We start from the raw sequence: 24,491 nt of genomic DNA, 5'->3' as shown, positions 1-24,491 counted from the left end.
TCCAATTTAATAAAAAATAAGATGTAATGAATGCTTGGTGTTAGCACCTTTGGAAGCCATTAACGCTGTGAATACGTTAGAATAAGACTCTACCAAGTTTGCACAACTGTTAGGGGATGATATGTCCGTTGATTTTGTCATAATTGCACAAGCTCAGTAAATTTGGTTGAGAATCTTTGACGGACAGCAATCTTAAAACCTTGAGACTGTGTGTGTCTGCATGATGTCTATCTTTATGTGTGTGGGTAAGGTGACGTAATACAAGATATCATCAAGAAGCATAACTATTCAAATAATTTCATTAAATTTCATTGACTCCAAAAGTTATCAAGATATATTTAGGGAAACACATCGGCACACATGATGCCCTCGGTCTCACAGCAACATTCCAGAATTGAGTCGATATGACCTAAACAACCTACTCATACATGATTTAATCTCTGTCTAAGAATGCTATATGTGACATAAGAATAGATTAGGGTCAGTACCGGCAGGCTGTGTGTTTTGACTTGCGCTTGATGGCTTTTGCGACTGCACTTGAAGAAAGTTCTTGACATTTTCCGGATTGACTGACCTTCATGTCTTAAAGTAATGATGGATTCTCTATTCCCTTTGCTTATTTGAGCTGTTCTTGCCATAATATGGACTTGGTATTTCACCAAATGGGGCCATGTTCTGTATCCCACCCATACCTTGTCACAACACAACTGATTGGCTCAAACGCAATAAGAAAGAAAATTCCACAAATGTACTTTTAACAAGGCACACCTGTTAATTGAAATGCATTCCAGGTGACTACCTCATGAAGCTGGTTGAGAGAATGCCAAGAGTGTGCAAAGCTGTCATCAAGGCAGAGGGTGGCTACTTTGAAGAATCTCAAATATATTTTGATTTGTTTAAAACTTTTTGGGTTACTATATGATTTCAAATGTGTTATTTCATAGTTGTGATGTCTTCACTACTATTCTACAATGTAGATAACAGTAAAAACAAAGAAAAACCCTGGAATGAGTAAGTGTCCAAACTTTTGACTGGTACTTTACGTAAATGTGAAAAACGGGGCATTGTGTGTTGAGCGTGTGTGTGTGTATGTCCGCGTGCATGCCTGTGTGTACCTCTGCTACTTTTAGAAACTCTGACAGCTTGGTCATCCTGTAGAGGAACTTCTTATAGATGTCCAATGCGTCTTTACATTGACCCTTCTTCATATCAAAATATTTCTCTGAGAGAGAGAGAGAGAGAGACAAAGTGACAGTGTGAGAAGAGTAGAGTACAAAGAAGCCATTAGTAGAGAGTGATAGGAGACAGAGGACAACTTAGCACTTCAAAAATACATCACAACCTGTGAAAAGACAAACACACCGTACAGGTCATTGGCTGTCCGAGACGCTAACATCACATAGTTAATCACATCAAATTGATGTAAGAACCTTGAGCTATGCCCTGGAAGAACCCACATAATATGAATAGGATAACACCCATAGAATTCCAATGAACCATTCTATTATACCATGATAATACCCACCAGTACCAATAGTCCTGACGCTGGAGGCTTTAAATCTGACTCTAGACCAGTCCTTACCCAGTAAGTTGATGACGCCCTCGTTGTAGGCAGCAAACAGACGGATGGAGTCCTTGAACAACAGCATAAAGGCTGAGTTGATCACCCCGTTAGTTAACTCATTAGGGTTGGCCTGGAGAGAGGGTGGAAGGGAGGCATTTCCCCCCCAAAAATGTCTTTATTTTTCATCTCAAACCTGACACCCATGTCCACCATTGGAAAATGCACACATTCCATTGAATACACACACCCCTCCTCCGCATGCACAAACACACCATTTACCTGGAAGTCTAGCAGTGCGTCTAGTTGGTTCTGGATAATAGGAAGGGTCTTTATGAGCTTCTCTATGCTCATGGTACGCATCACACCGTCAATCCTGGAACATACACACACCAAACATTTTTAGTTAGTCCTTCTCTTTCTAGACTAATACTGGATTAGCTGGTTCTGACGGGATGCTAAGGAACATTTTACCCGATTCACACTATAGAACCAACCTGAACCGTACTCGGCTGCTTAGATATTTTCCTTTCGAGCACGGTTCCAGGAACTACGGCGGTTGCGGAACCAGGCCAGCCCAGTACAGTGTGAAATAGACTAGATGTATGAATTGTTATGCAGCCTATTCACTCTTCAACATGGTAAAGTCGACAGCCACCAGCCTGTAAGACATTGTGATCTATTCATTCAGGTGTGTGCTTGAGTGAGTAAACATGTGTGCTTCCTACCCTCTCTTCATCTTGGTAAAGTCCACAGCCACCAGCCTGTAAGACATGGCCTTCTCATTCAGATAGCGGCTGTACCGACGGATGAAGGTAGACATGTCAGAACCTGGGAGGGAGAGAAAGGAGGGAGAGAGAGAGGATAGAGAGAAGAGAGACAACCGAGACTCTGAACCATCCTCATTTGACCAAAAACAGCACAGACCCCCCAGTAAAACCTCCCACACCCCACTAAAAACAAGAGAGAACCTGAGACCAAAGCAGTGTGTGTCTAATCATGTACTAGTATTATATGAGTGTTTGTATAAGATATACCATACCTTGCAAAGCACCTTTGTCCAAGAAGTTGTTCAAGTTGAAGAGGGTGTTTCTAGAGGCCAGGTACTGGATGAGACGCTGAGAAGAGAGAGAGAAAGAATGGAAGAAAAAAGAAAGCGCCATAAATCTCAGGTCAGATAAACAGCTAGACTAAACAGGGTCGGGAAAATCCCATACATTGTGTCTCAAATGCCACCCTATTCCCCATGTAGTGCACTAATTTTGACCAGGACCCATCGGGCTCTTGTTTAAAGTAGCGCACAGGGTGCCATTTGGGATAAATCCCATCTTGTGTAATATCAACATGGTCTAGATTCAATTGGCAGCGATGAGGGACACACACAAAAAACATTGTCTGGCCTCATCCTCAGTAATGGGAAAACAGGGCTGGGAATTCCCAGAAAGAGGAGCGTTCTGCTGAGATAGGAGCAGGCCTGAACTTGTACATCCCTGGCTGACGTTCCCCCATCTAGGTTGGTGTTCCCAGTTCTAACCGAGCATCTCGGAATGTGGGGGATTCACGCTACGCCAGCTGACACGCTTCCAGCGACAGAGCACAAACACACACACAACTAGCAGGCTTTCTTGTGTTCTCATGCTTAGGAGTCAAGAGAAGAAAGCGAGCGAGAAAAACTACTTACTTTTAGAAAGAGTGAACTCGCCTAAGAAAATATGAAATGAAGGAAGGAAAACTAACATCCATCATATTCTCTCTTCAGCATTTCTCAGAGTAGGGAGGAAGAGCGGTTGTCATTCTTTTTTTTAAAGAACTGGTTTAAGAGCCGATAAAATGTGCTCTGCAGATTGTGTGTGCATTTGTGTCTGGCTAAGCATTTGTCCCGTGGCAAAGTGAAGTTTTAAAGTATTGGGCCACGCAGTTAAACTTCTTAACCCTCTTTTCTGCATCCCAAATGGCACCCCATTTCCCTATTTAGTGCAATACTTTTGTCCAGGGCTCATAGGGTACAGTACACTATATAGGTAGCCATTTGGGAAATACACCTGACTTTCTTTTTTGGGGACATTTGGTTTCTTTATTGCAGTGGTGAATGTGACGTGTGTCAAACAAGGCTAAAACAGGTCAGTTCACACAGATCGAAAGGCAGAGAGAGAACGAGCGAGAGAGAGATAGATCGATATTAACTGGCCGATATTGGTCTTTAAACGCTATATCGTATCAGCCGATATCTCTACAGATATAAAAAGGTAATGTCATGCTTATCTGAACACTTGCAGCCATTCTCATGATGTGTCATTATTGTCACAATGCATGAATAGTTATTGAACAAATGCTATTTCGGATGGCAATTTATGAGAAATCAAGGTAAAGTTGAGACATGAGACCCTACATCTACTGCCATAGCACTGCATTATGGCACCATAGGCTGCAGATAAAGATAGATGGATTTGTGGAGAAACAAGTTGAGCAGCAGTCTGCTAGCCCTTCAAATAATTCATGTTAGCATAACGTTCGACTGTCAGTGAAAAACCTTATCCATTATTAATAAATCTACTGAATCTAAACTGAGAAAGATCTAATGCTCTCCTCCAACCACTCTCAGATTCTGTCTATCTCCCCCTGTCTCGATGGGTAAATCCCTCAACATTAGTCTTCTTTGCTTCTTCCCTACCCCCGTGTCCTTTTCACAGCCCTACACATAAAAGTCAGTGAGACTCAAAGGCTTTGTTAAAGTAACTAGACTCAATAAAGTTATACAAATAAGAGAAATAATGAAAGGAATGTGTGTTGAAAGAGAAGACTGTTTCTTTGGCGATGAGAAAGTTTGCAGTTACCAGGGAAACCAAACAGCAGTTATACGTTAACTGAAAAACCAACAGAAATTGAGTGAGTCAGTACTAAGTTAAACTGACGTGATAACCCTTTTAACACAATCGCGCACACTCATTCCCACCACAGTGACAACACACATGACGTAGAAGCCCGCTGATTGAATCAGAGGATAGTGAGACGAAGTAGGAGAGAGTATTAGGATATCTGACAGACAGATGGGTGGAGGGGAAAGAGAAAGAGAGACAAAGAGAGAGTAGAGTAAAAGAGATGGAGAAAGAGATAAACCAAAAAGAGGGAAACGGAGAGGGGGTAGAGAGCGAGACGGAGGGTGCAGGTAGGGAAAGAGATGGACAGCGTTTATAAAAAGTTTACCGGACGGTGCGACAGGGGGTGTTGTGTGTAGTAGGAGTAGTGACAGGGGGGTAATGGTGTGTGGGCTCCTGTTGTCACAAAGCAGGTTGATCTATACGACGACAAACAGGCACACACACGTTGGTAGATGGACCAGTACAAGTGTCAATGATGCAGCCAAACAATATGACTCACCGCTCGTGACGCTGATTTACCCCACTACATACACAACTGTTTTCTACCCCCTCTATTACCAAGCAACGGCCCATTTACTCTTGAAGAATTACTCAGTAGTAGAGAGCCACCTATAGAAATGGTGAGGCGGAGCAAACAGGATATGCATTTTGATTCTCACTATTCAATATGTATTGCAATTCAAGGTTCCAAACATATTGCTCACCACGTCTGCTGCAGAGGGACAAGAGAGAGCCATTAGATAGGTTTTGATCAGTCATGGAAAGAAAAGTGCTGAAAGAATGCTGGCTCATCATTTAAAAAGGAAGTTGGAGAACAAGCTAGAGAAGGAGAAATACTGGAGATTTGGAGCAGGTACAGCCAACTAGCGCTAGCTAACATTAACTAACAAACAAAAAAAGGTTTGCTGCACATTTGCAGAACTGCTTGTCGAACATCTCGTTCCAAAATCATGGGCATTAATACGGAGTTGATCCCCTTTTGCTGCTAAAACAGTCTCCAATTTTCTGGGAAGGCTTTCCACTAATTTTGGAAAATTGCTGCGGGGACTTGCCTCCATTCAGCCACAAGAGCATTAGTGAGGGAACTGATGTTGGGCCATCAGGCCTGGCTCGCAGTCGGCGTTCAAATTCATCCTAAAGGTGTTCGATTGGGTTGAGGTCAGGGCTCTGTGCAGGCCATTGAAGTTCTTCCACACCGATCTAGCCACAAGGTTTGAAGCACAGAATCGCCTAACAATGTCATTGTATGCTGTAGTGTTAAGATTTCACTTCACTGGAACTAAGGTGCCTAGCACGAACCATGAAAAACAGCCCCAGACCATTATTCCTCCTCCACCAAACTTTACAGTTGGCACTATGCATTGGGACAGGTAGTGTTTTCCTGGCATCCGCCAAACCCAGATTCGTCCATCGGACTGCCAGATAGTGAAGTATGATTCATCACTCCAGAGAACACATTTCCATTGCTCCAGAGACTAATGGCGGCGAGCTTTACACCACTGCAGCCAACGCTTGGCATTGTGATCTTAGGCTTGTGTGCGGCTGCTCGGCCACGGTAACCCATTTCATGAAGCTCCCGACAAACAGTTATTGCGCTTACGTTGCTGCCAGAGGCAATTTGGAACTCAGTAATGAGTGTTGCAACCGAGTACAGACAATGTTTACGCACTACAGCACTCGGCATTCCCGTTCTGTGAGCTTGTGTGGCTTACCACTTTGCGGCTGAGCCGCTGTTGCGCCTAGATGTTTCCACTCCAAAATAACAGCCCTTACAGCCCTTACAGTAGCCAGCAGCATACCACCCTGCATACCACTGCTGGTTTGCTGCTGAAGCTAAGCAGGGTTGGTCCTGGTCAGTCCCTGGATGGGAGACCAGATACTGCTGGAAGTGGTGTTGGAGGGCCAGTAGGAGGCACTCTTTCATCTGGTCAAAAAAAAAAAAAAAGATCCCAATGCCCCAGGGCAGTGATTGGGGACACTGTCCTGTATAGGGTGCCGTCTTTCGGATGGGACGTTAAACGGGTGTCCTGACTCTCTGAGGTCATTAAAGATCCCATGGCACTTATCGTAAGAGTAGGGGTGTTAACCCCGGTGTCCTGGCTAAATTCCCAATCTGGCCCTCAAACCATCATGGTCACCTAATAATCCCCAGTTTACAATTGGCTCATTCATCCCCCTCCTCTCCCCTGTAACTATTCCCCAGGTCGTTGCTGCAAATGAGAACGTGTTCTCAGTCAACTTACCTGGTAAAATAACGGTAAAATAAAATAAATAAAAAATAAATAAACAGTTGACCGAGGCAGCTCTAGCAGGGTAGAAATGTGCGTAACAGACTTGTTGGAAAGGTGGCATCCTATGACGATACCACATTGAAAGTCACTGAGCTCTTCAGTAAGGCAGTTTTACTGCCAATGTTTGTCTATGGAGATTGCATGGCTGTGTGTTTGATTTTATACACCTGTCAGCAAAGCGGTTGGCCGAAATAGCCGAATCCACTAATATGAAGGAGTGTCCACATACACAAAATATACAAAAGTATCTTAGCTGAACTGAAGCATGCTGACGCCTTAAGAGATGTGTGTTTGTCCTTCAGATAAGCAAGGGTATCCTCTTGACTCATCATTCCTGTACACACCACTTTGTGTGTACATCCTACCATTCGGTACGCAATATGCTCAAGGTCACTAGATGATTGTGCTTGGTGACCTCCATTAGAGTCAGTCTGACCCTCCACATACACAATAACAGATTCTCAGAGTTCTCCTCAGTCTCCCCTCTGACAGCACTCACTGTCAGCACTTTTCTACAGCACTTCTTTTTTTTCTCAGACACCCCCCCCCTTCTATCTCTTCCTGTCTCTCACCATCTCTGCTTTCCTCTCACTGTCCCTCACTCTTTTCAATCTCTCCCCTTCAATCAATCCCGTCACGCTATGTACCTTTCTCTCTCCTCAATTCATTCCCTCATCTCTTTCCCCCTCCCTCCCTCCTTCACTTCCTTTCTCTCCCATCCTTTTCTCCTCCATTCACTCTGAGGGTTATTAGTAGTATTGACAACACTCTTCCAGTGCCGTCACTGAGGCAGAACGGTCCATTCAGTATCTGGGACAGCAGGGAAGTGACTCATATAGTGTTAGTATATAACATACGCACACTATGTCTTTAACTCAGCAACACACAAATTCACTACCCCCCCCCCCCCCCCCCCCCTTCAAGGTAGGCAGGAGCATGTGCTTAGCATCAGAACTTTATCAGCGTCCTCCCTCCTGCCCAGCCATGGTTCTCGGTCTGACTCTGTCCTGCTTATTGTCATATGTTTGTATTGGTACAAAAGGGGTCTGTCTACACTCACCACACACACACACACATAGGAGGCGACTGGGATAAACATTCTTTGAGGACTGTACGCACACACCCCACTAGCCATGGTAGCAGTGTGTGCACATACATTTCCGTGTACAACAGGAAAACACCCCTTGATCCAATAAGATATTGACTGCACCTTAATTTGGCATTACAACACACTCCCCAAAGAATGCATGGGGACTGTTTCTTGGCTGAGCTTTATAGAGAAAACCTCAGGTGGAGGAGAAGAGACAGGGAGGGAAAGGGAGAGAAAAAAAGGAGCAAGATGAAGAAAGAAAAACTAGTCAGGTTGGAGAGAAAAGAGTAGGTGAAGAATGAGGCATATTGATACTGGCTAGTTGGACTAAAACTAAACTCTACAACACAACGCTGCCAATAGCTGTTAAAAATATTGCCTAGTCAGACCATTACTACTGTTCCAGCGGATGATGGGTGTTATTACTGAGGTAGTGTAAAGCATAGCACAGAGAGCATTTCGACCAACCTTTACTTGGCAATACTTCCTCAATTCCCGACTTGGAAGACGACGCATGTCTTTTAAAACTTCCATGGCTAATTGCACGTGGTTCGTTTGAATTTAGAAAATTGTTTGCCTATTTTTTGCGCCATGAAGTAATCCAACAATGGGTATGCCGCCATCTTATCTATTTCAAATCTTCTCATTTATCATTGATCGAGGCAGGTTGAGCAGGGCTCAACATTCAGGTAAATTTTCCAGTGGCACACCGGGCCAGTGCCAACTGAAAGCTACTGGTACGAATGAAAAAATAATAATACTGTTTCGGGTCAAGATATGACTGGAAAGCGAATTATGCGTGCATAATTTCAATAGCAGGTGATTTTATTTTTCATTAGCGGGCTGAGCAAGTAGCCAATACTGGGTTCATACAGACACTGGCAAAGCAAATTCAAGCACTTAACTTCTTATAGCTGCAGGGTCAGTATTGAGTAGCTTGGATGAAAGGTGCAGAAGTGCCCAGAGTAAACAGCCTGCTCCTCAGTCATAGTTGCTAATATTTGCATATTACTATTAGTATTGGATAGAAAACACTCTGAAGTTTCTAAAACTGTTTGAATTATGTCTGTGAGTATAACAGAACTCATATGGCAGCCAAAAATCTGAGAAGTTCCACTTCCTGTTCCACTTCCACTCATTGAAATTACAGCGAGATATTGATGAGTTTTCACTTCCTACGGCTTCCACTGGATGTCAACAGTCAATAGAACTTTGTCTGATGACTCTAATGTGAAGGGGGGCCGAAGGAGACAGGAATTCGTCACCACTGCCACGCTTTGACCACGCTTTGACCACGCTTTGACCACGCTTTGACCACGCTTTGACCACGCTTTGACCACGCTTTGACCACGCTTTGACCACGCGCGTTTACGTCATAGGCAGCTCCGTTCCATCGCTCAACTGAAGTCAATCTAATTCTCCGGTTGGAACGTTATTCAAGATGTATGTTAACAACATTCTTAAGATTGATTCAGTACATCGTTTGACATGTTTCTACTGACTGTTATGGAACTTTTGGACATTTCGTCACGTTATAGTGGACACGCTTTGTGACATTGGAATTGTTTACCAAACGCGCTAACCAAAGTAGCTAATTGGACATAAATAACGGACATTATCGAACAAATCAAGCATTTATTGTGGACCTGGGATTCCTAGGACTGCATTCTTTAGAAGTTCATCAAAGGTAAGGAAACATTTATCATGTATTTTCTGGTTTCTGTTGACTCCAACATGGCGGCTAATTTGGCTATTGTTCTGAGCGCCGTCTCAGATTATTGCATGATTTGCTTTTTCCGTATTTTTTAAAATTTTAAATCTGACACAGCGGTTGCATTAAGGAGGTATATCTATAATTACATGTGTATAACTTGTATTATCATCTACATTTATGATGAGTATAGTATCTCTGTTTAAACGATGTGGCTCTCTGCAAAATCACTTGATGTTTTTGGAACTAGTGAATGTAACGCGCCAATGTAAACTCAGATTTTTTTATACAAATATGAACTTTATCAAACAAAATATGCATGTATTGTGTAACATGAAGTCCTATGAGTGTCATCTGATGAAGATCATCAAAGGTCAGTGATTAATTTTAACTCTATTTCTGCTTTTTATGACTGCTATATTTCGCTGGAAAAGTGGTTGTGCTTATTGTGGTTTGGTGGTGACCTAACATAATCGTTTGTAGTGCTTTCACTGAAAAGCATATTTAAAAATCGGACACTTTGGTGGGATTAACAACAAGATTACCTTAAAAATGACACATGTATGTTTGAGGAATTTTAATTATGAGATTTCTGTTTGAATTTGGCGCCCTGCACTTTCACTGGCTGTTGTCATATCGATCCCGTTAGCGGGATGCAGCCATAAGAAGTTTTAAGGACTTTTTCAAGGACCTACATGGTATATATTTAAGGACCTAAATATATATATTTGATTGTTGTAATAGCCTACAGAAAAATGTATGCAAAAAAAGTATGCATTACAATTAAGAATAATACATGTTCTCAATAGTCCTACACAATGGCATTATGCATTGACATTCACATTATTTTTGACATTCTAAAATATGTCAGAATGTGGGCATTGCCTGACTAAATAGACAGCATGCTCCCGACACAAACACACTAACGAAGTCTGTCCATGTGGTAGCTAGTCAGTCTCGCCATTTGAGATGTTCAGGAGATATTGAAGGGTTATTGTATCACGTTTTAAAATCATAAAGTGCCCAAAAACCAGGTTCCCTTTGTAATGGAACGCTTTGTATGGAAAACCAAGTTGATTTTGTCTTGCTCATAATAACCGCACATGGCTAGCAACAGACTAGCGCAACACCCTTAAATTGAAACGGCGGGAAACAAACGAAAGCGGCTGCTTCTCTCAAACTGATCAGAAATGAAAATCACAGAATAATTACATTAGTGCAGTAGAACTTCTAAATCGGCTACCATAACATCAATGACTTTTCAAGGAACAAAAAGCCTAGAGGAAATGTCAGATTTTTAAGGTAGGTTATTTCATGACCGAATTGTGTATCACAAATATTCAACCAAGACTACATTTTTAAATACCTGGTTCGCATACCCATTCTTGCCTTTGCATTTACTGGTAGATATAATGTCCTACTGCTTTCCATACCCCTACCACTGTCAGTCTTTGGTAAACTGCTCCACGCAACAACCAGCTGTTTGGTGGGGGCCATTGACGGGGATAATCAACTGGCCCAGAGTGTTTCCAAAAAACTTGCCAGGCCAGACGGCAGCCCTGCACGTCGAGCCAGGTTGAACGTCACTCAACGCAAAGCTTGATTTCTGAGTCGCACTCATGACATGCGGCACTTTGGGGCGGCAACCTGTCTCAATCAACGAGAGAAGACTTGAAATAGAAAAGACGGCGGCATACACATTGTTGGATTACTTGGATTAAAACATTTAATTTAATAACAGCATTTACTAAATTCAAACAAACCACCTGGTGGGAAACCCCACTCATTGCTCACCGAGCGGTCTTCGCACACCGCTCCACAATTATTTATTTTTTAATAAATACGCTCAGCACTCACAAAAACGCCATTTCAAATTCACACCATTAATTTTTTTTAAACAGAAAATATAACTGAACAAACACCATCTACTTCTGTGAATATGTACCATTTGGTTTTGAAGCAGGCTGCATATCAGATAAAAAGCTTGTCCTAGGCTATTTAACAAGGGCCTACCTGACGATATGCAGCCGCTGTGTTAAAAAAACGTGCTTTTTCTATTGATGACTGTGGCTCTGTTGTGCTCACATTTTACAGTTGATAGACAAATTCGGCACTGCTACAATTTTAAATTTGCTATTTATTTATTAATTATTAACAATAGCCTAGGCCTATATGCTTTATACTAGCCAAATGCTCTAACCGCTAGGCTACATGTGTGTGTGTGTGGGGGCTCCACTCACCTCATTGCCATACATCATGAGGTGGTGTGTAGTGATAAGGGCTTTGAAAACCACCACCCAGCTACTATTGGCTGTTCTCTCAAACAGTGTGTCTGCCAGCTGGGGAACAGAGACGTTCATCTCATTGGTGCAGTGGATCAGGTCTGAAACACACACACGCACACGAGAGAGAGGCGGTTAGACACAGTATAGGGACACACAGTCAGACACACGTCCTTTTCATCTCATTCAGGTCAGGTCTGGAGGAGGAAGAGAGTTACAGACACACACACACAGATAGACAGAAAGGCACACAAACAGTGTAAGATACTGCACAGACAGACAGAGCTGGTGAGATCAGGGACAGTATGCAGATTAGAAATCAAGGACAAAAACACTCACGCACACACAGTGGTGTGACTGTGAAACTGTATGAAAAGGTAAAGATAAAGGAGGTAATAGGGGATTTCAGGACAAGGAACACACACAAGTGTGTTGTTGGACACATGCCCACACAGCACAGTCCAGAGACAAACATATAGCCGATACTAGAACAAATAGGCCTGTGTAAATGGACAACATACAGTACAGTGGCTAAACATAAGCCTATTACGATAAAATGTTTGATGTAGAGCTAGCCTGATCAATGAAACATCACTCTACATAAACAATATTAGAATATACATGGGACGAAACCTTACAAAATGAGAACGAGTGGAATTCATAGAATGAGACATTCCAATTCTAAAGCAGGGCCCTAAAGTGCATCCTTATTAGTCACATATGGGCCAAAATATTTTGCTGTTTGACATATTTTTTTTTATTTTGGAACACCAGTGCACATAGCAAAATTATGGAGTCTAGCTTTTTTACCTCGTATTTTTTGTGCTCCAAAATTTCCTTGTGCGAGCCTACATTTTCAACAACTTTTACTGTGACCAACTCATTCTGTGCATGTCATTAATGTGGATTTTATAATAAGGCTACATCCATTCTATTTCGATGGTAAAACTTCCTTCCTCCGCTCTCCACCTATCCCTTTCCACTGTTTTGTTCCACGCTGTGGGACATTATGGGGTACACACAACTCACACACCTGGTTACTATTACTACGGATACGCCTTGTTAAATTATAGTAAGTCTGCCCTACTGGGTCTTGGACACAATCTTCATAATGAAGATGTGAGGTTTGTATTTAAGATGGTCGTCTATCACTGAACAGGATTAAACTTTAGGTAAAGTACTCACTCACTAATCAGGTTTCAATCTAACCGTTTCCTGTGGCTGAATTACCTGCCACATGGAAACCGGATATGGCGGTACAATTTTATTAAATGCAGACAGACAATTTGTTTGTCCGACAGGGTGGGATCCTTGCGCCGGTAAAATTAACTATGCGAGAAATGGCGGTGGAAAACCCTTTAGGCGCATATACAGTGCTTTCAGAAAGAATTCAGACCCCTTCCATTTTGTTACGTTGCAGCCTTATTCTAAAATTAATTTAGAAGAAAAAATAATATATTTAATCTACACACAGTACCCCATAATGAGAGCAAAAACAGGTTAGAATGTTTTGCTAAATAGTTACATAAATATTCAGACCCTTCACTCAGTACTTTGCTGAAACACCTTTGGCAGAATTACAGCCTTGCGTCTTGGCTATGACGCTACAATCTTGGCACACCGGTATTTGGGGAGTTTCTCCCATTCTTCTCCGCAGATCCTCTCAAGCTCTGTCAGGTTGGATGGGGAGTGTTGCTGCACAGCTATTTTCAGGTCTCTCCAAAGATGTTCGATCTGGTTCAAGTCTGGACTATGGCTGGGCCACTCAAGGACATTCAGAGACATGTCCCGAAGCCACTCCTGCATTGTCTTGGCTGTGTGCTTAGGGTCTTTGTCCTGTCGGAAGGTGAACCTTGGCCCCAGTCGGAGGTCCTGAGTGCTCTGGGAGCAGGTTTTCATCAAGGATCTCTGTACTTTGCTCTGTTCATCTTTCCCTCGATCCCAGTCCCAGCCGCTAAAAACATCCCCACAGCATGATGCTGCCACTACCATGCTTCACTGTAGGGATGGTGCCAGATTTCCTCCAGACGTGACTAGGCATTCAGGCCAAAAAATTCAAACCTGGTTTCATCAGAACAGAGAATCTTGTTTCTCATGGTCTGAGTGTCTTAGGTGCCTTTTGGCAAACTCCAAGCGTGCCGTCATATGCTTTTTACTGAGGAGTGGCTTCCGTCTGGCCACTCTAAAATAAAGGCATGATTGGTAGAGTGCTGCAGAGATGGTTGTCCTTCTGGAAGGATCTAACATCTCCAGAGGAGCTCTGTCAGACTGAACATCGAGTTTCTTGGTCACCTCCCTGACTTATGCCATTCTCCCCCGATTGCTCAGTTTGGCCGGGCAACCAGCTCTAGGAAGAGTCTTGGTGGTTCCAAACTTATTCCATTTAAGAATGATGAAGGCCACTGTGTTCTTGGGGACCTTCGATGCTGCAGAAATGTTTTGGTACCCTTCCCCAGATATGTGCCTCGACACAATCCTGTCTTGGAGCTCTACGGACACTTCCTTCAACCTCATGGCTTGGTTTTTGCTCTGACATGCACTGTCAACTGTGGGACCTTTTATATAGACAGGTGTGTGCGCCTTTCCAAATCATGTACAATCAATTCAATTGAATTTACCACAGCTGGACTCTTACAGTGTTGGGCCAGAAGCCAGAAGGTTGTTCTGCCCCTGAGCAAGGCAATGGCCATCTCAGTCTCCGGACATGAACCCCACTGAAAACCTGTTGTTTGAATAAGTGGTGACGATGGATATCAAGAATCTGTATGGAGATCCCTCCTAATGTGTTCTCCAATCTCATAAAACGTTTCAGAAAAAAGCTCAATTTCATTATCCTCACAAGGCGAGGGTGCTGGCGTATTGAAACCAGGGAATCCAATAATGTTGACCCTCATCTTTTATTACTTCTTAACTAAAACCTCTGAGCAATTGTATTATAATGAAATAATATAACTTAGTTTTTTGAAGCACACAACATAGCTCAGTATTTGTATTATTTTGCTCGTCTTTATCACGGGATCCAATAATTCTGGACCACAACGTATGTGTAAACAGCGTATTTCAAATGGAACCCTATTAGAGAGCGAAAGAGCGAGAGAGCGAGCGAGAGAAAACAGAGTGGCTGCAGTGCGAGAAGATCGGGCCAGGAGGGCCAGTCCCCCCCCCCTCTCATGCCCCCCCCCTCCCTCCTGCTCCCCCTGGTATTCAAGAGCTACTGTGAAAACCCACATGCCAGCTAGACTCAGTAGTGTGTGTGCGCGCATTCTGTGGGTCTCTACATATGGCAGCAATGTTTCACACACACACAGAATTACAGACATCATGTCACAAATCTACACAGATATTCTAGAACACCATAGGCATTCTAAAACACCAAAGACAAAAGGCCCCACTTCGCATCGGCGCGAAATTGTTGAAGTTTTAAAGCTAATTTCCTGCAACTACACCTTTTCCCGTGGGGCAGAGAACATTTTGCAGTTAAAGCTTAAATTACAGTGCAATTATGTTCAAAATAACATTTTTAGGGAATACAAAAAGTATTGAGCTGAAAACTATCACTGGAGTACTGTGGATCCCTGTGAGCCTCCCAGATGCTATTGTGTATCTAAGGTTATACTAGATTAATAATATTACATTGTATTAAATTGCATACACTAAACTTCTTTCACAGACCCCTTGGCCAAATTTGTTTAATCTGTTGTTTCTGGTAATAAATAAACAAATATATAGAGCCAGTCAAAAGTTTGAACACACCTACTCATTCAAGGGAGTTTCTTTATTTTTCTTTACTATTGTAGAATAGTGAAGACATCAAAACTATGAAATTACACATATGGAATCACATAGTAACCAAAACAGCGTTAAATATATTTTATACGTTAGATTCTTCAAATAGACACCCTTTGCACACTTGGCATTCTCTCAACCAGCTTCACCTGGAATGCTTTTCCAACAGTCTTGAAGGAGTTCCCACATATGATGAGCACTTGTTGGCTGCTTTTCCTTCACTCTGCGTCCAACGCATCCCAAACCATCTCAATTGGGTCAAGGTCGGGTGATTGTGGAGGCCAGGTCATCTGATGCAGCACTCCATCACTCTCCTCCTTGGTTAAATAGCCCTTACAATGACCCAACACACCTCCAGGCTGTGTCCTGTTGAAAAACAAATGATCGACCCACTATGCGCAAACCAGATGGGATGGCGTATTGCTGCAGAATGCTGTGGTAGCCATGCTGGTTAAGTGTGCCTTGAATTCTAAATAAAATCACAGACAGTGTCACCAGCAAAGCAGCCCCACACCATCACATCTACTCCTCCATGCTTCAAGGTGGGAACCACACATGCGGAGCTCATCCGTTCACCCACACCGCGTCTCACAAAGACACAGCGGTTGGAACCAAAAATCTCAGATTTGGACTCATCAGACCAAAGGACAGATTTCCACAAGTCTAATGTCCATTGCTTGTGTTTCTTGGCCCAAGCAAGTCTTCTTATTGGTGTCCTTTAGTGGTGGTTTCTTTGCAGCAATTCAACCATGGTATGATTCACGCAGTCTCCTCTGAACAGTTGATGTTGAGATGAGTCTGTTACTTGAACTCTGTGAAGCATTTATTTGGGCTGCAGTTTGAGGTTGGTAACACTAATGAACTTATCCTCTGTAGCAGAGGCAACTCTGGGTCTTCTTTTCCTGTGGCGGTCCTCATGAGAGCCAGTTTCATCATAGTGCTTGGTTTTTGCGACTGCACCTGAAGAAATTTATATCTTAAAATAATGATAGACTGTCATTTTCTTTACTTATTTGAACTGTTCTTGCCATAATATGGACTTGGTCTTTTATCAAATAGGGCTATCTTCTGTATACCAACCCTAACTTTTCACAACAACTTATCGGCTCAAAGGAAAGAAATTCCACAAATTCACTTTTAACAAGGCAGACTTGTCTAGGCAAAGGGTGGCTACTTTGAAGAATTGCAAATATAAAATATATTTTTATTTGTTTAACACTTTTTTGGTTAATACATGATTCCATGTGATATTTCATAGTTTTGATGACTTCCCCATTATTCTACAATGTAGAAAATAGTAAAAATAAAGAAAACCCTGGAATGAGTAGGTGTGTCCAAACTTTTGACTGGTACTGTATATAAATACTATATATAAAAACAGATCTGGCAGCAAAACCCCTGCAGTACCCCCGCAGACCCCAGTTTGAAAACACTAGAGAGATTCCACAACAGGGGAAATGTGGAGAGATAAACAGTGAGAGACAAAGAGGGGAGTGTGTGTGTGTGTGTGTGTGTCTGTACACAGCTGTATTGTTCCTTCCAGCATGGTTCAACAGGGCACCACAGGGCTGGCATGACCTTTTCCCTCTGGATAGCAGTGGTCAGTACTCATAATGGGCAGCTCCTGGTACAGGCCTGAACTTCGGGCTCTTACCTCATATCTCTCACACACACACACACACACACACACACACGGTAAAGGACAATAGGCTGGGTGAGGGAGAGGCAAAGGACTGTGGTGTGAGAGAGACAGTGCAAACTGGAGACGAAGGTTAGCTAGGCCAATCAATGGACATCAAGTCAGTCAAGTCATCCTCTTTCAAAGGAAACATTTGAAGTCTCCTTAAAACCTGTTGGGGATGGGGGCGCTGTTTAGACTACTTATGCTAATGTGGCTAATTTTTTAAACGGCTTCCCACAAAATCCTTGATCGTACAATATGCATATTATTATTATTATTGGATAGAAAACAGTCTATAGTTTCTATAGGAGTTGAAATTTTGTCTCTAAGTGGAACAGAGCCCATTCTACAGCAATTTCCCTGACATGGAGTCAGATTTGAGAAATGTTGGCCACTCTTCTGAAGTCATTTAAAAGGGCACTGTCGTTGCTATGACTATACGGACACTTCTTACGTCTTCCCCTGGATGCCTTTACGTGATGACGATTCCAACGGGGTCGATTGCACGTTCACAGGCCCTACAAATGAAAAAACCCTGAAGCTAGTCATTCTTTGGGAGCTGCGTCATGAGCAAAGTGGACACCGGCGCGCACCTGTTCCAAGCGTTAGTTTAGCCTGTTATATTTCTCCGGTCATCTTTTCACTCGTTATAGGAGTTAAAAACATCATAAGGTAGTTAATTTAAAGCGTTTTATAGCAATTTATATCCGTTTAGTGCGATTTTGGGACATTTATTTTTGCAACGATGTGAAAAGTTGGGCACGCTTTTCAGTTCATCCCGAACGCAGTTGACTTTTCCACATGGCAAGAGGACAGCTTTCCACCAAAAGACGATTTCTCCCAAGAAAGGATCCTTTGCCCAAGATACTGATGGAAGAACAGCTCAAGGTAGGACATTTTTATTATGATAAATCGTGTTTCTGTCGAAACATTTTAGTGGCTTAGGACGCCATGTTTTTTGACGTAGCTTCGCTTGGCGCAAACTGTATTGAAAAGTAAGGATAAATTAAAAAATGTAATAACGCAATTGTATTAAGAATTAAATTGTCTATCAATCCCTGTCCACCCTATATTTTTTAGTCACGTTTATGAGTATTTATGTATAAGAGTAGATCACTGTCTAAGTGGCGCAAGGACATTTTCTGACCAGCTGAGCTAAATTTCACATTGTCTAACCATGATTTTGGTGGCTAAATATAAACATTTTCGATCAAACTCTATATGGATTGTGTAATATGATGTTACAGGAGTGTCATCTGAAGAATTCTGAGAAGGTTAGTGAAAAAATTAATATATTTTTGGCGATGTTGACGTTATCGCCCACTTTGGCTAGAATCAATGCTGGGCTGCTATGTGCTATGTGCTATGCTAATATAACGATTTATTGTGTTTTCGCTGTAAGACACTTAGAAAATCTGAAATATTGTCTGTATTCACAGGATCTGTGTCTTTCGATTCGTGTATGCTGTGTATTTTTACGAAATGTTTGATGATTAGTAGTTAGGTAAACACGTTGCTCATTGTAATTATTCTAGTCCATTTGTGATGGTGGGTGCAATTGTAAACTATGCCATATACCTGAAATATGCACTTTTTTCTAACAAAACCTATCCCATACCATAAATATGTTATCAGACTGTCATCTAATGAGTTTTTTTGTTGGTTAGGGGCTATAAATATCTTAGTTTAGCCGAATTGGTGATGGCTACTGGTGTTGGTGGACAAATAAAAGATGGTGGATTATGCTAATGTGTTTTTAGGTAATAGATGTACATCTTTACATATTGTGTCTTCCCTGTAAAACATTTTAAAAATCGGAAATGTTGACTGGATTCACAAGATCTGTGTCTTTCATTAGCTGTATTGGACTTTAATGTGTGAAAGTTAAATATTTTAAAAAAATATTTTTTTTGAATTTCGCGGCACTGGTTTTTCAGTGGGGGGGGGGGGGGGGTGCCGCTAGCGCCACGCTGATCCTAGACAGGATAAAGCCTCTACCTAACACTGTACATAAAAAAAATCTTGCTCAAAATCAACATGAAGGAAAGTCAGGGGACAAGGACGGGAAGCTGTTGAAGACTATTCAGATGCAACCCTAGCGTGAGAGTTGAGTAGATGAAGAGGTATAGTAAATTGTAGCCCACAGTAGCCTGCAGTGCCTACAATTAAAATGTTTGTATACCAAACACTGTCAGGTAGATACATTTTTTTAAATTTAAAGCCCAAATCTTTTTTTCCAATCAAACACATTTTTTTTTTAAATAATTGATGAGCATCCTTAATGTTTCTAAAACAAGAAATGTATTACTAAGACATAATGTGCTATAATGCTCAATTTAATGACTCCAGTCATCACCTGTGCCTGTGAGAATCTCACTAGTAGAGGCCGACAATGTCTCTTTTTGCTAGCAGTGGAAGCAAACTCAAACATTGAAAAGCAACCTAGCTTGTGAAAACAATGTAAATATAAAAAAAAGGAATAAGTCTCACTTTAGTAGACTTAAGTAAACTAGACTTCTATGCCTGTGCGCATTGCTCCTAAAAATTTTACTTTCAGCACTTCACTCAGGCCCGTTTTATTCTATAGGCATGGTACCATCATCATGGCCACTTGTACTGCACCATAGTTTCTAATATGCTGATTGCTTGAGTTGAACAACTGGACCAAGTGACGCTGACAACACTTGCTCGCCTGCAACTCTCTCAGGATCCCTGGGTCACGACCTTCGCGGAGGGCTGCCTGGCAATGCCTGTACGATAAAGCTCTAATGTAAATATTCTGTGTAAATAGCTAAATAATATGGAGACTCTATTTTATGTAAGATGCAAGGAGATTATTTTAATCTGCCCCAAGACAGGCAGTGTTGCTGCGCAAGATGGGATAGCTATAACGTTACAATTCAGATTTTTGTGCAATACCAAATATGAAAGAAAATGTCAGAAACACTTTTTAAAACAGCTAATGCAGCATTTATTTGGCTATAAATCACAACTTGCACTTGCAACTTGCAACTTGCCCATACTTGACTATTTTTATGAAATACTTGCACTGTAGAGCCCAGAGAGTGTGACCACCCGCCAATGTGGCTGGTGAATTAGACATTCCTACCTGCCAAAGCCCAAATCTACCTGCATTTGGCAGGTAGCGGGTGCTCATTTTAGGACCTGGTGGCTAGCCTGACCTTTGGTCAGACCAGTGTTTCCGCTGCAGTCATTTTGCTGTGGCGCTGCGCTAATTCAAAATCATTGCCCCCACGCCAAAAAATTACCATGAAAACATGGCGCACTTTGAAGATGCTAGAAAAGTCCACATTTACTTTAGCTCTGCAAAGAAAACGAAATAAAACAATAGTGGCAACCAGGGAAAGTGTTGAGGGGGACATAAAGTGGTTTCTGTGAAAGGTACAGGCAGGGGGTGTTACCCTGGGTGGTGGGTTACCCGAAATTCACCCTAACAGGTAGGCCTACAATTATATTCAATGATTATGCAAGTTTTCAGACATAAATAGTTAGAGACAGATTGATGAATTCTAAAAGATCACATTTGAGATCTGGCTAATGATTAGCCCAATAGGGTAAAAACATATAGGCAACCCCATGCTTAACCTGTTTGGGCTGCAAGGGGCAGTATTGAGTAGCCAGATAAAAGATGCCCATTTCAAACGGCCTCGTACTCAATTCTTGCTCGTACAATATGCATATTATTATTACTATTGGATAGAAAACACTCTCCAGTTTCTAAAACCGTTTGAATTATTTCTCTGAGTGAAACAGAACTGATTCTGCAGCACATTTCCTGACCAGGAAGTGGAATGTCTGAAATCGATGCTCTGTTCAACTTCCTGCCTATACATGGGAATGATACGTAAGAGTCTACGTTCACTTCATAGACCTTCCTCTGGATGTCAAGAGGCTGTGAGAGAAGAAATTTTGTGTTTATCTTGATCTGAATTTGAATACAAGCTCTTTGTATGACGTGTCCCTCATTTCCGGTACTCTTGGCAGCGCCAGGTGGACAGTGGGATTGCCTTCTGTTTAGCTGCCGTTATGGATGACTACTATCTCCGGCTCTGATTTTATTTGATACATGTGACCATTTCATCGTAAAGTATGTTTTTTCAATATAGTTTAATCAGATTATTGAAATTTTTTCGGGAGTTTTGCCGTGTTCCGTTCTCTGACTTTGTTGACGTTGGAGAGATCCGTGCCACTTGGCAAGTGCCCATGCTAAATGAAGAGGGAAATTTGCCGTTCCAGATCAAAACAACGACTGTTCTGGACAAAGGACACATTGTCCAACATTCTGACGGAAGATCACCAAAAGTAAGAAACATTTTATGATGCTATTTCTAATATCTGTCGTGCATGTGAACTGGTCGTCGGCGCCCAAGTGTTTCTGGCTATTGTGGCTACGCTAATATAACGCTACATTTTGTTTTCGCTGTAAAACATTTAATAAATCTGAAATATTGTCTGGAATCACAAGATGCCTGTCTTTCAATTGCTGTACACTATGTATTTTTCAGAAATGTTTTATGATGTGTAATTAGGTATTTGACGTTGGTGTCTGTAAATATTATGGCTGCTTTCGGTGCAATTTCTGATTGTAGCTGAAATGTAAACTATGATTTATACCTGAAATATGCACATTTTTCTAACAAAACATATGCTATACAATAAATATGTTATCAGACTGTCATCTGATGAAGTTGTTTCTTGGTTAGTGGCTATTTATATCTTTATTTGGTCGAATTTGTGATAGCTACTAATGGAGTAAAAAAGTGGTGGAGTAAAAAAGTGGTGTCTTTTGCTAACGTGGTTAGCTAATAGATTTACATATTTTGTCTTCCCTGTAAAACATTTTAAAAATCAGACATGTTGGCTGGATTCACAAGATGTGTACCTTTCATATGCTGTATTGGACTTGTTAATGTGTGAAAGTTAAATATTAAAAAAAAAAGATCTTTTGAATTTCGCGCCCTGCACTTGAGCTGGATGTTGTCATAAGTATACCGACGTCGGGCTGCAGCACAAACAGGTTAAGCACATTTATTTATTGCCACTATGGTGCATCAGTTGGGCTACAGGTGACAATGCTTTTTGCTAATAGCATACAACAGCATTCCACCTGTAACCCTCCTTCCCACCCCCCACTGCTACACATATTTCTTGAAGGTACACTGGGTCAGACAGCTGAAGAAGTAAAGACAGACAGCGGGGCAGGTGGGAGAAAGGAGGGTACCAGGTGGAAGGCAGACTACATCCGGTCATCTATCTAAGCTATCTAGTGGGAAGATTATATTTTTTTAAAAGAGAAGCACCTTGCATATCTTAATCTCCTGCTGCCTATCTGCCTGCCTACCTCAAACACACCGAAAAGAGGACTCCCCTGCTTGAATACACAAATCCCTCTACGAGAGAGATAGAGGGAAAGACAGATGGTTTAGAAATAGCTTGAGTCTATAAAGATAATCCTCTCCCTTTTTATCTCCTTTTGTGTCTCCGTCTTTCGCTGTTTTAGATTACCCAGCGTTTCCGTTCTCATGACGACCCAGGCATGATCGTGATCGAGTTAAAAACCACATCTGCGTGGAAGAGATTCTAGATTCCTCCACAACACAATGGAATTTCTGTCTGTGTAGAAGGATGAAACATGGAAGAACATTCCATAATACCAAAACAATAATTCTGCTACCACAGGCGCTGGTGAAATGATCAATTGCTTATTGAAGCTAATCTATTTTCAGTTCTGATACATCAAGGGAGGGGAGGGTTGTGTGTGTGAGCGAGCGAGCGAAAAAAGAAACCAGAGCATGGAGCTGCTGAGAAAGAAGCAAAATCCATTCTAAACTGGAGCCACTGCTGTTCTGTATGCCTTCCTAACAATCCAACTGAATCATGTATTCAAATCGAATTACGCCTATGATGTGAATAAACTACATTTCTCCTATTGAATCTCTGCAGCAGGTTACAATTGCTGAAGACTTTAGGCCAAACCAAGAAATACCACTTCAGTCCAGGGGAGTAGGAGTGCTGATCTACAGTGGTTCTTCCTTTAAAAGTTGCGTTGTACTGCAGCACAGCTTGCGGGCTGCCTCAATTCTATGGCACGTTATTTAAGTGTCAGCCATTGTTGCCATTAATGGTAGTTAGAGCTAGTTTGCCCACCAAAGGGCATCGTTGAGAAGCTAAGCTAGAAATGACATGGCACTGTAGGCCTAAGAGTCAAAGGGCGCCTGGAATAGAACAGACTATATGGGATTGATTTTTGGAAACGTAACTTAATTTGATGAATATTATGGTTTTTCTATTCCAAGAATGTACACAGCTGTATTACTGTAGCCGATGTACTTCAGGCCTAAGGGTTTCCGTTCAGAAAATATGGCACAGGACCTTGTGTTTCTATTCCAAGAAAATGAAAATGCATTTGTTACTGTGGCGGTTTCAAAGTAAATTACTTATTGGCATAAAGTCCTACTTAAATATTCAGTACATCAATCAATCACTCTTCAATTTGTGCATGTCATCACAAGTCATCCATGTCTCTAAATAAAGTCAAGCATTGTCGTTCTAAGACTTAATAACAAAAAGGGAGCCTTGATTAATTTTACAATCATGGCTAAAGAGATTAAATTAAGGGTTTCAGTTAGGAAAATATGGCGCTGTACAACGTGACCGGTTGGGAGTAGGCCTAGGCTACTAAGCGAAGAGCAAAATAATCCTTACATTTCCACATAATCTGATTGATTTATAAAGATGAGTCCCCATGCTCTGTCATTCAGTGATATTCCCATGGTAATTCGTTATGGATCCATCCAGATGTGGTTAGAAAAAGCACATTTGGTGGGCTACGCATAGTGTACATTTAAAGTACCTAAACTCTGCTAGAGTCCCTTTTCCTGCTGATAGCCCATCAAGGGTGGATGGCTTCTTGCCCATCAAGGACACATTGTTTGCAGAGTCCACAAATAGGAGGTGGAGTTCCAGAGCTCACAGGTGTGCTTGGCATGGATTGTGACTCCATCTCGTTCCTCGCCCTCTTCAAAGCGTCAAACTCCGCCCGACTCTCAGCCAATACCACCTGGCTCTGTAAAATTAATCAGATGATGCATTGGTCCAATCAGGGTTAAAGCGATTTAATTAAGGGTTTCAGAAAGGAAAATATGGCGCTGTACAAGGGATTGGTCGAGAGTGATGTATGCTTAAGCTA

General features: G+C 41.8%; 1 protein-coding gene across 17 annotated transcripts in view; it reads right to left on the bottom strand.

The window, feature by feature from the left end:
* si:ch211-200p22.4 (phosphatidylinositol-binding clathrin assembly protein) overlaps positions 1-24,491 on the bottom strand; it is a 59,416-nt gene that overhangs the window by 16,674 nt on the left and 18,251 nt on the right. For all 17 annotated transcript variants that reach the window (XM_055938535.1, XM_055938538.1, XM_055938540.1 and 14 more), the window contains exons 2-7: positions 11,773-11,915; positions 2,604-2,679; positions 2,290-2,392; positions 1,844-1,937; positions 1,583-1,694; positions 1,116-1,222 (exon numbers count right to left, since the gene is read on the bottom strand). In XM_055938535.1, the coding sequence (XP_055794510.1) occupies positions 1,116-1,222; positions 1,583-1,694; positions 1,844-1,937; positions 2,290-2,392; positions 2,604-2,679; positions 11,773-11,915 (635 nt within the window). The remainder of the gene's footprint in view (positions 1-1,115; positions 1,223-1,582; positions 1,695-1,843; positions 1,938-2,289; positions 2,393-2,603; positions 2,680-11,772; positions 11,916-24,491) is intronic.

Source organism: Salvelinus fontinalis, chromosome 11 (assembly GCF_029448725.1).
Source record: "Salvelinus fontinalis isolate EN_2023a chromosome 11, ASM2944872v1, whole genome shotgun sequence".
NCBI classification, from domain to species: domain Eukaryota; kingdom Metazoa; phylum Chordata; class Actinopteri; order Salmoniformes; family Salmonidae; genus Salvelinus; species Salvelinus fontinalis.
The sequence above is the reverse complement of the archived record's forward strand: the minus strand, read 5'-3'. Positions and strand labels throughout refer to the sequence as shown.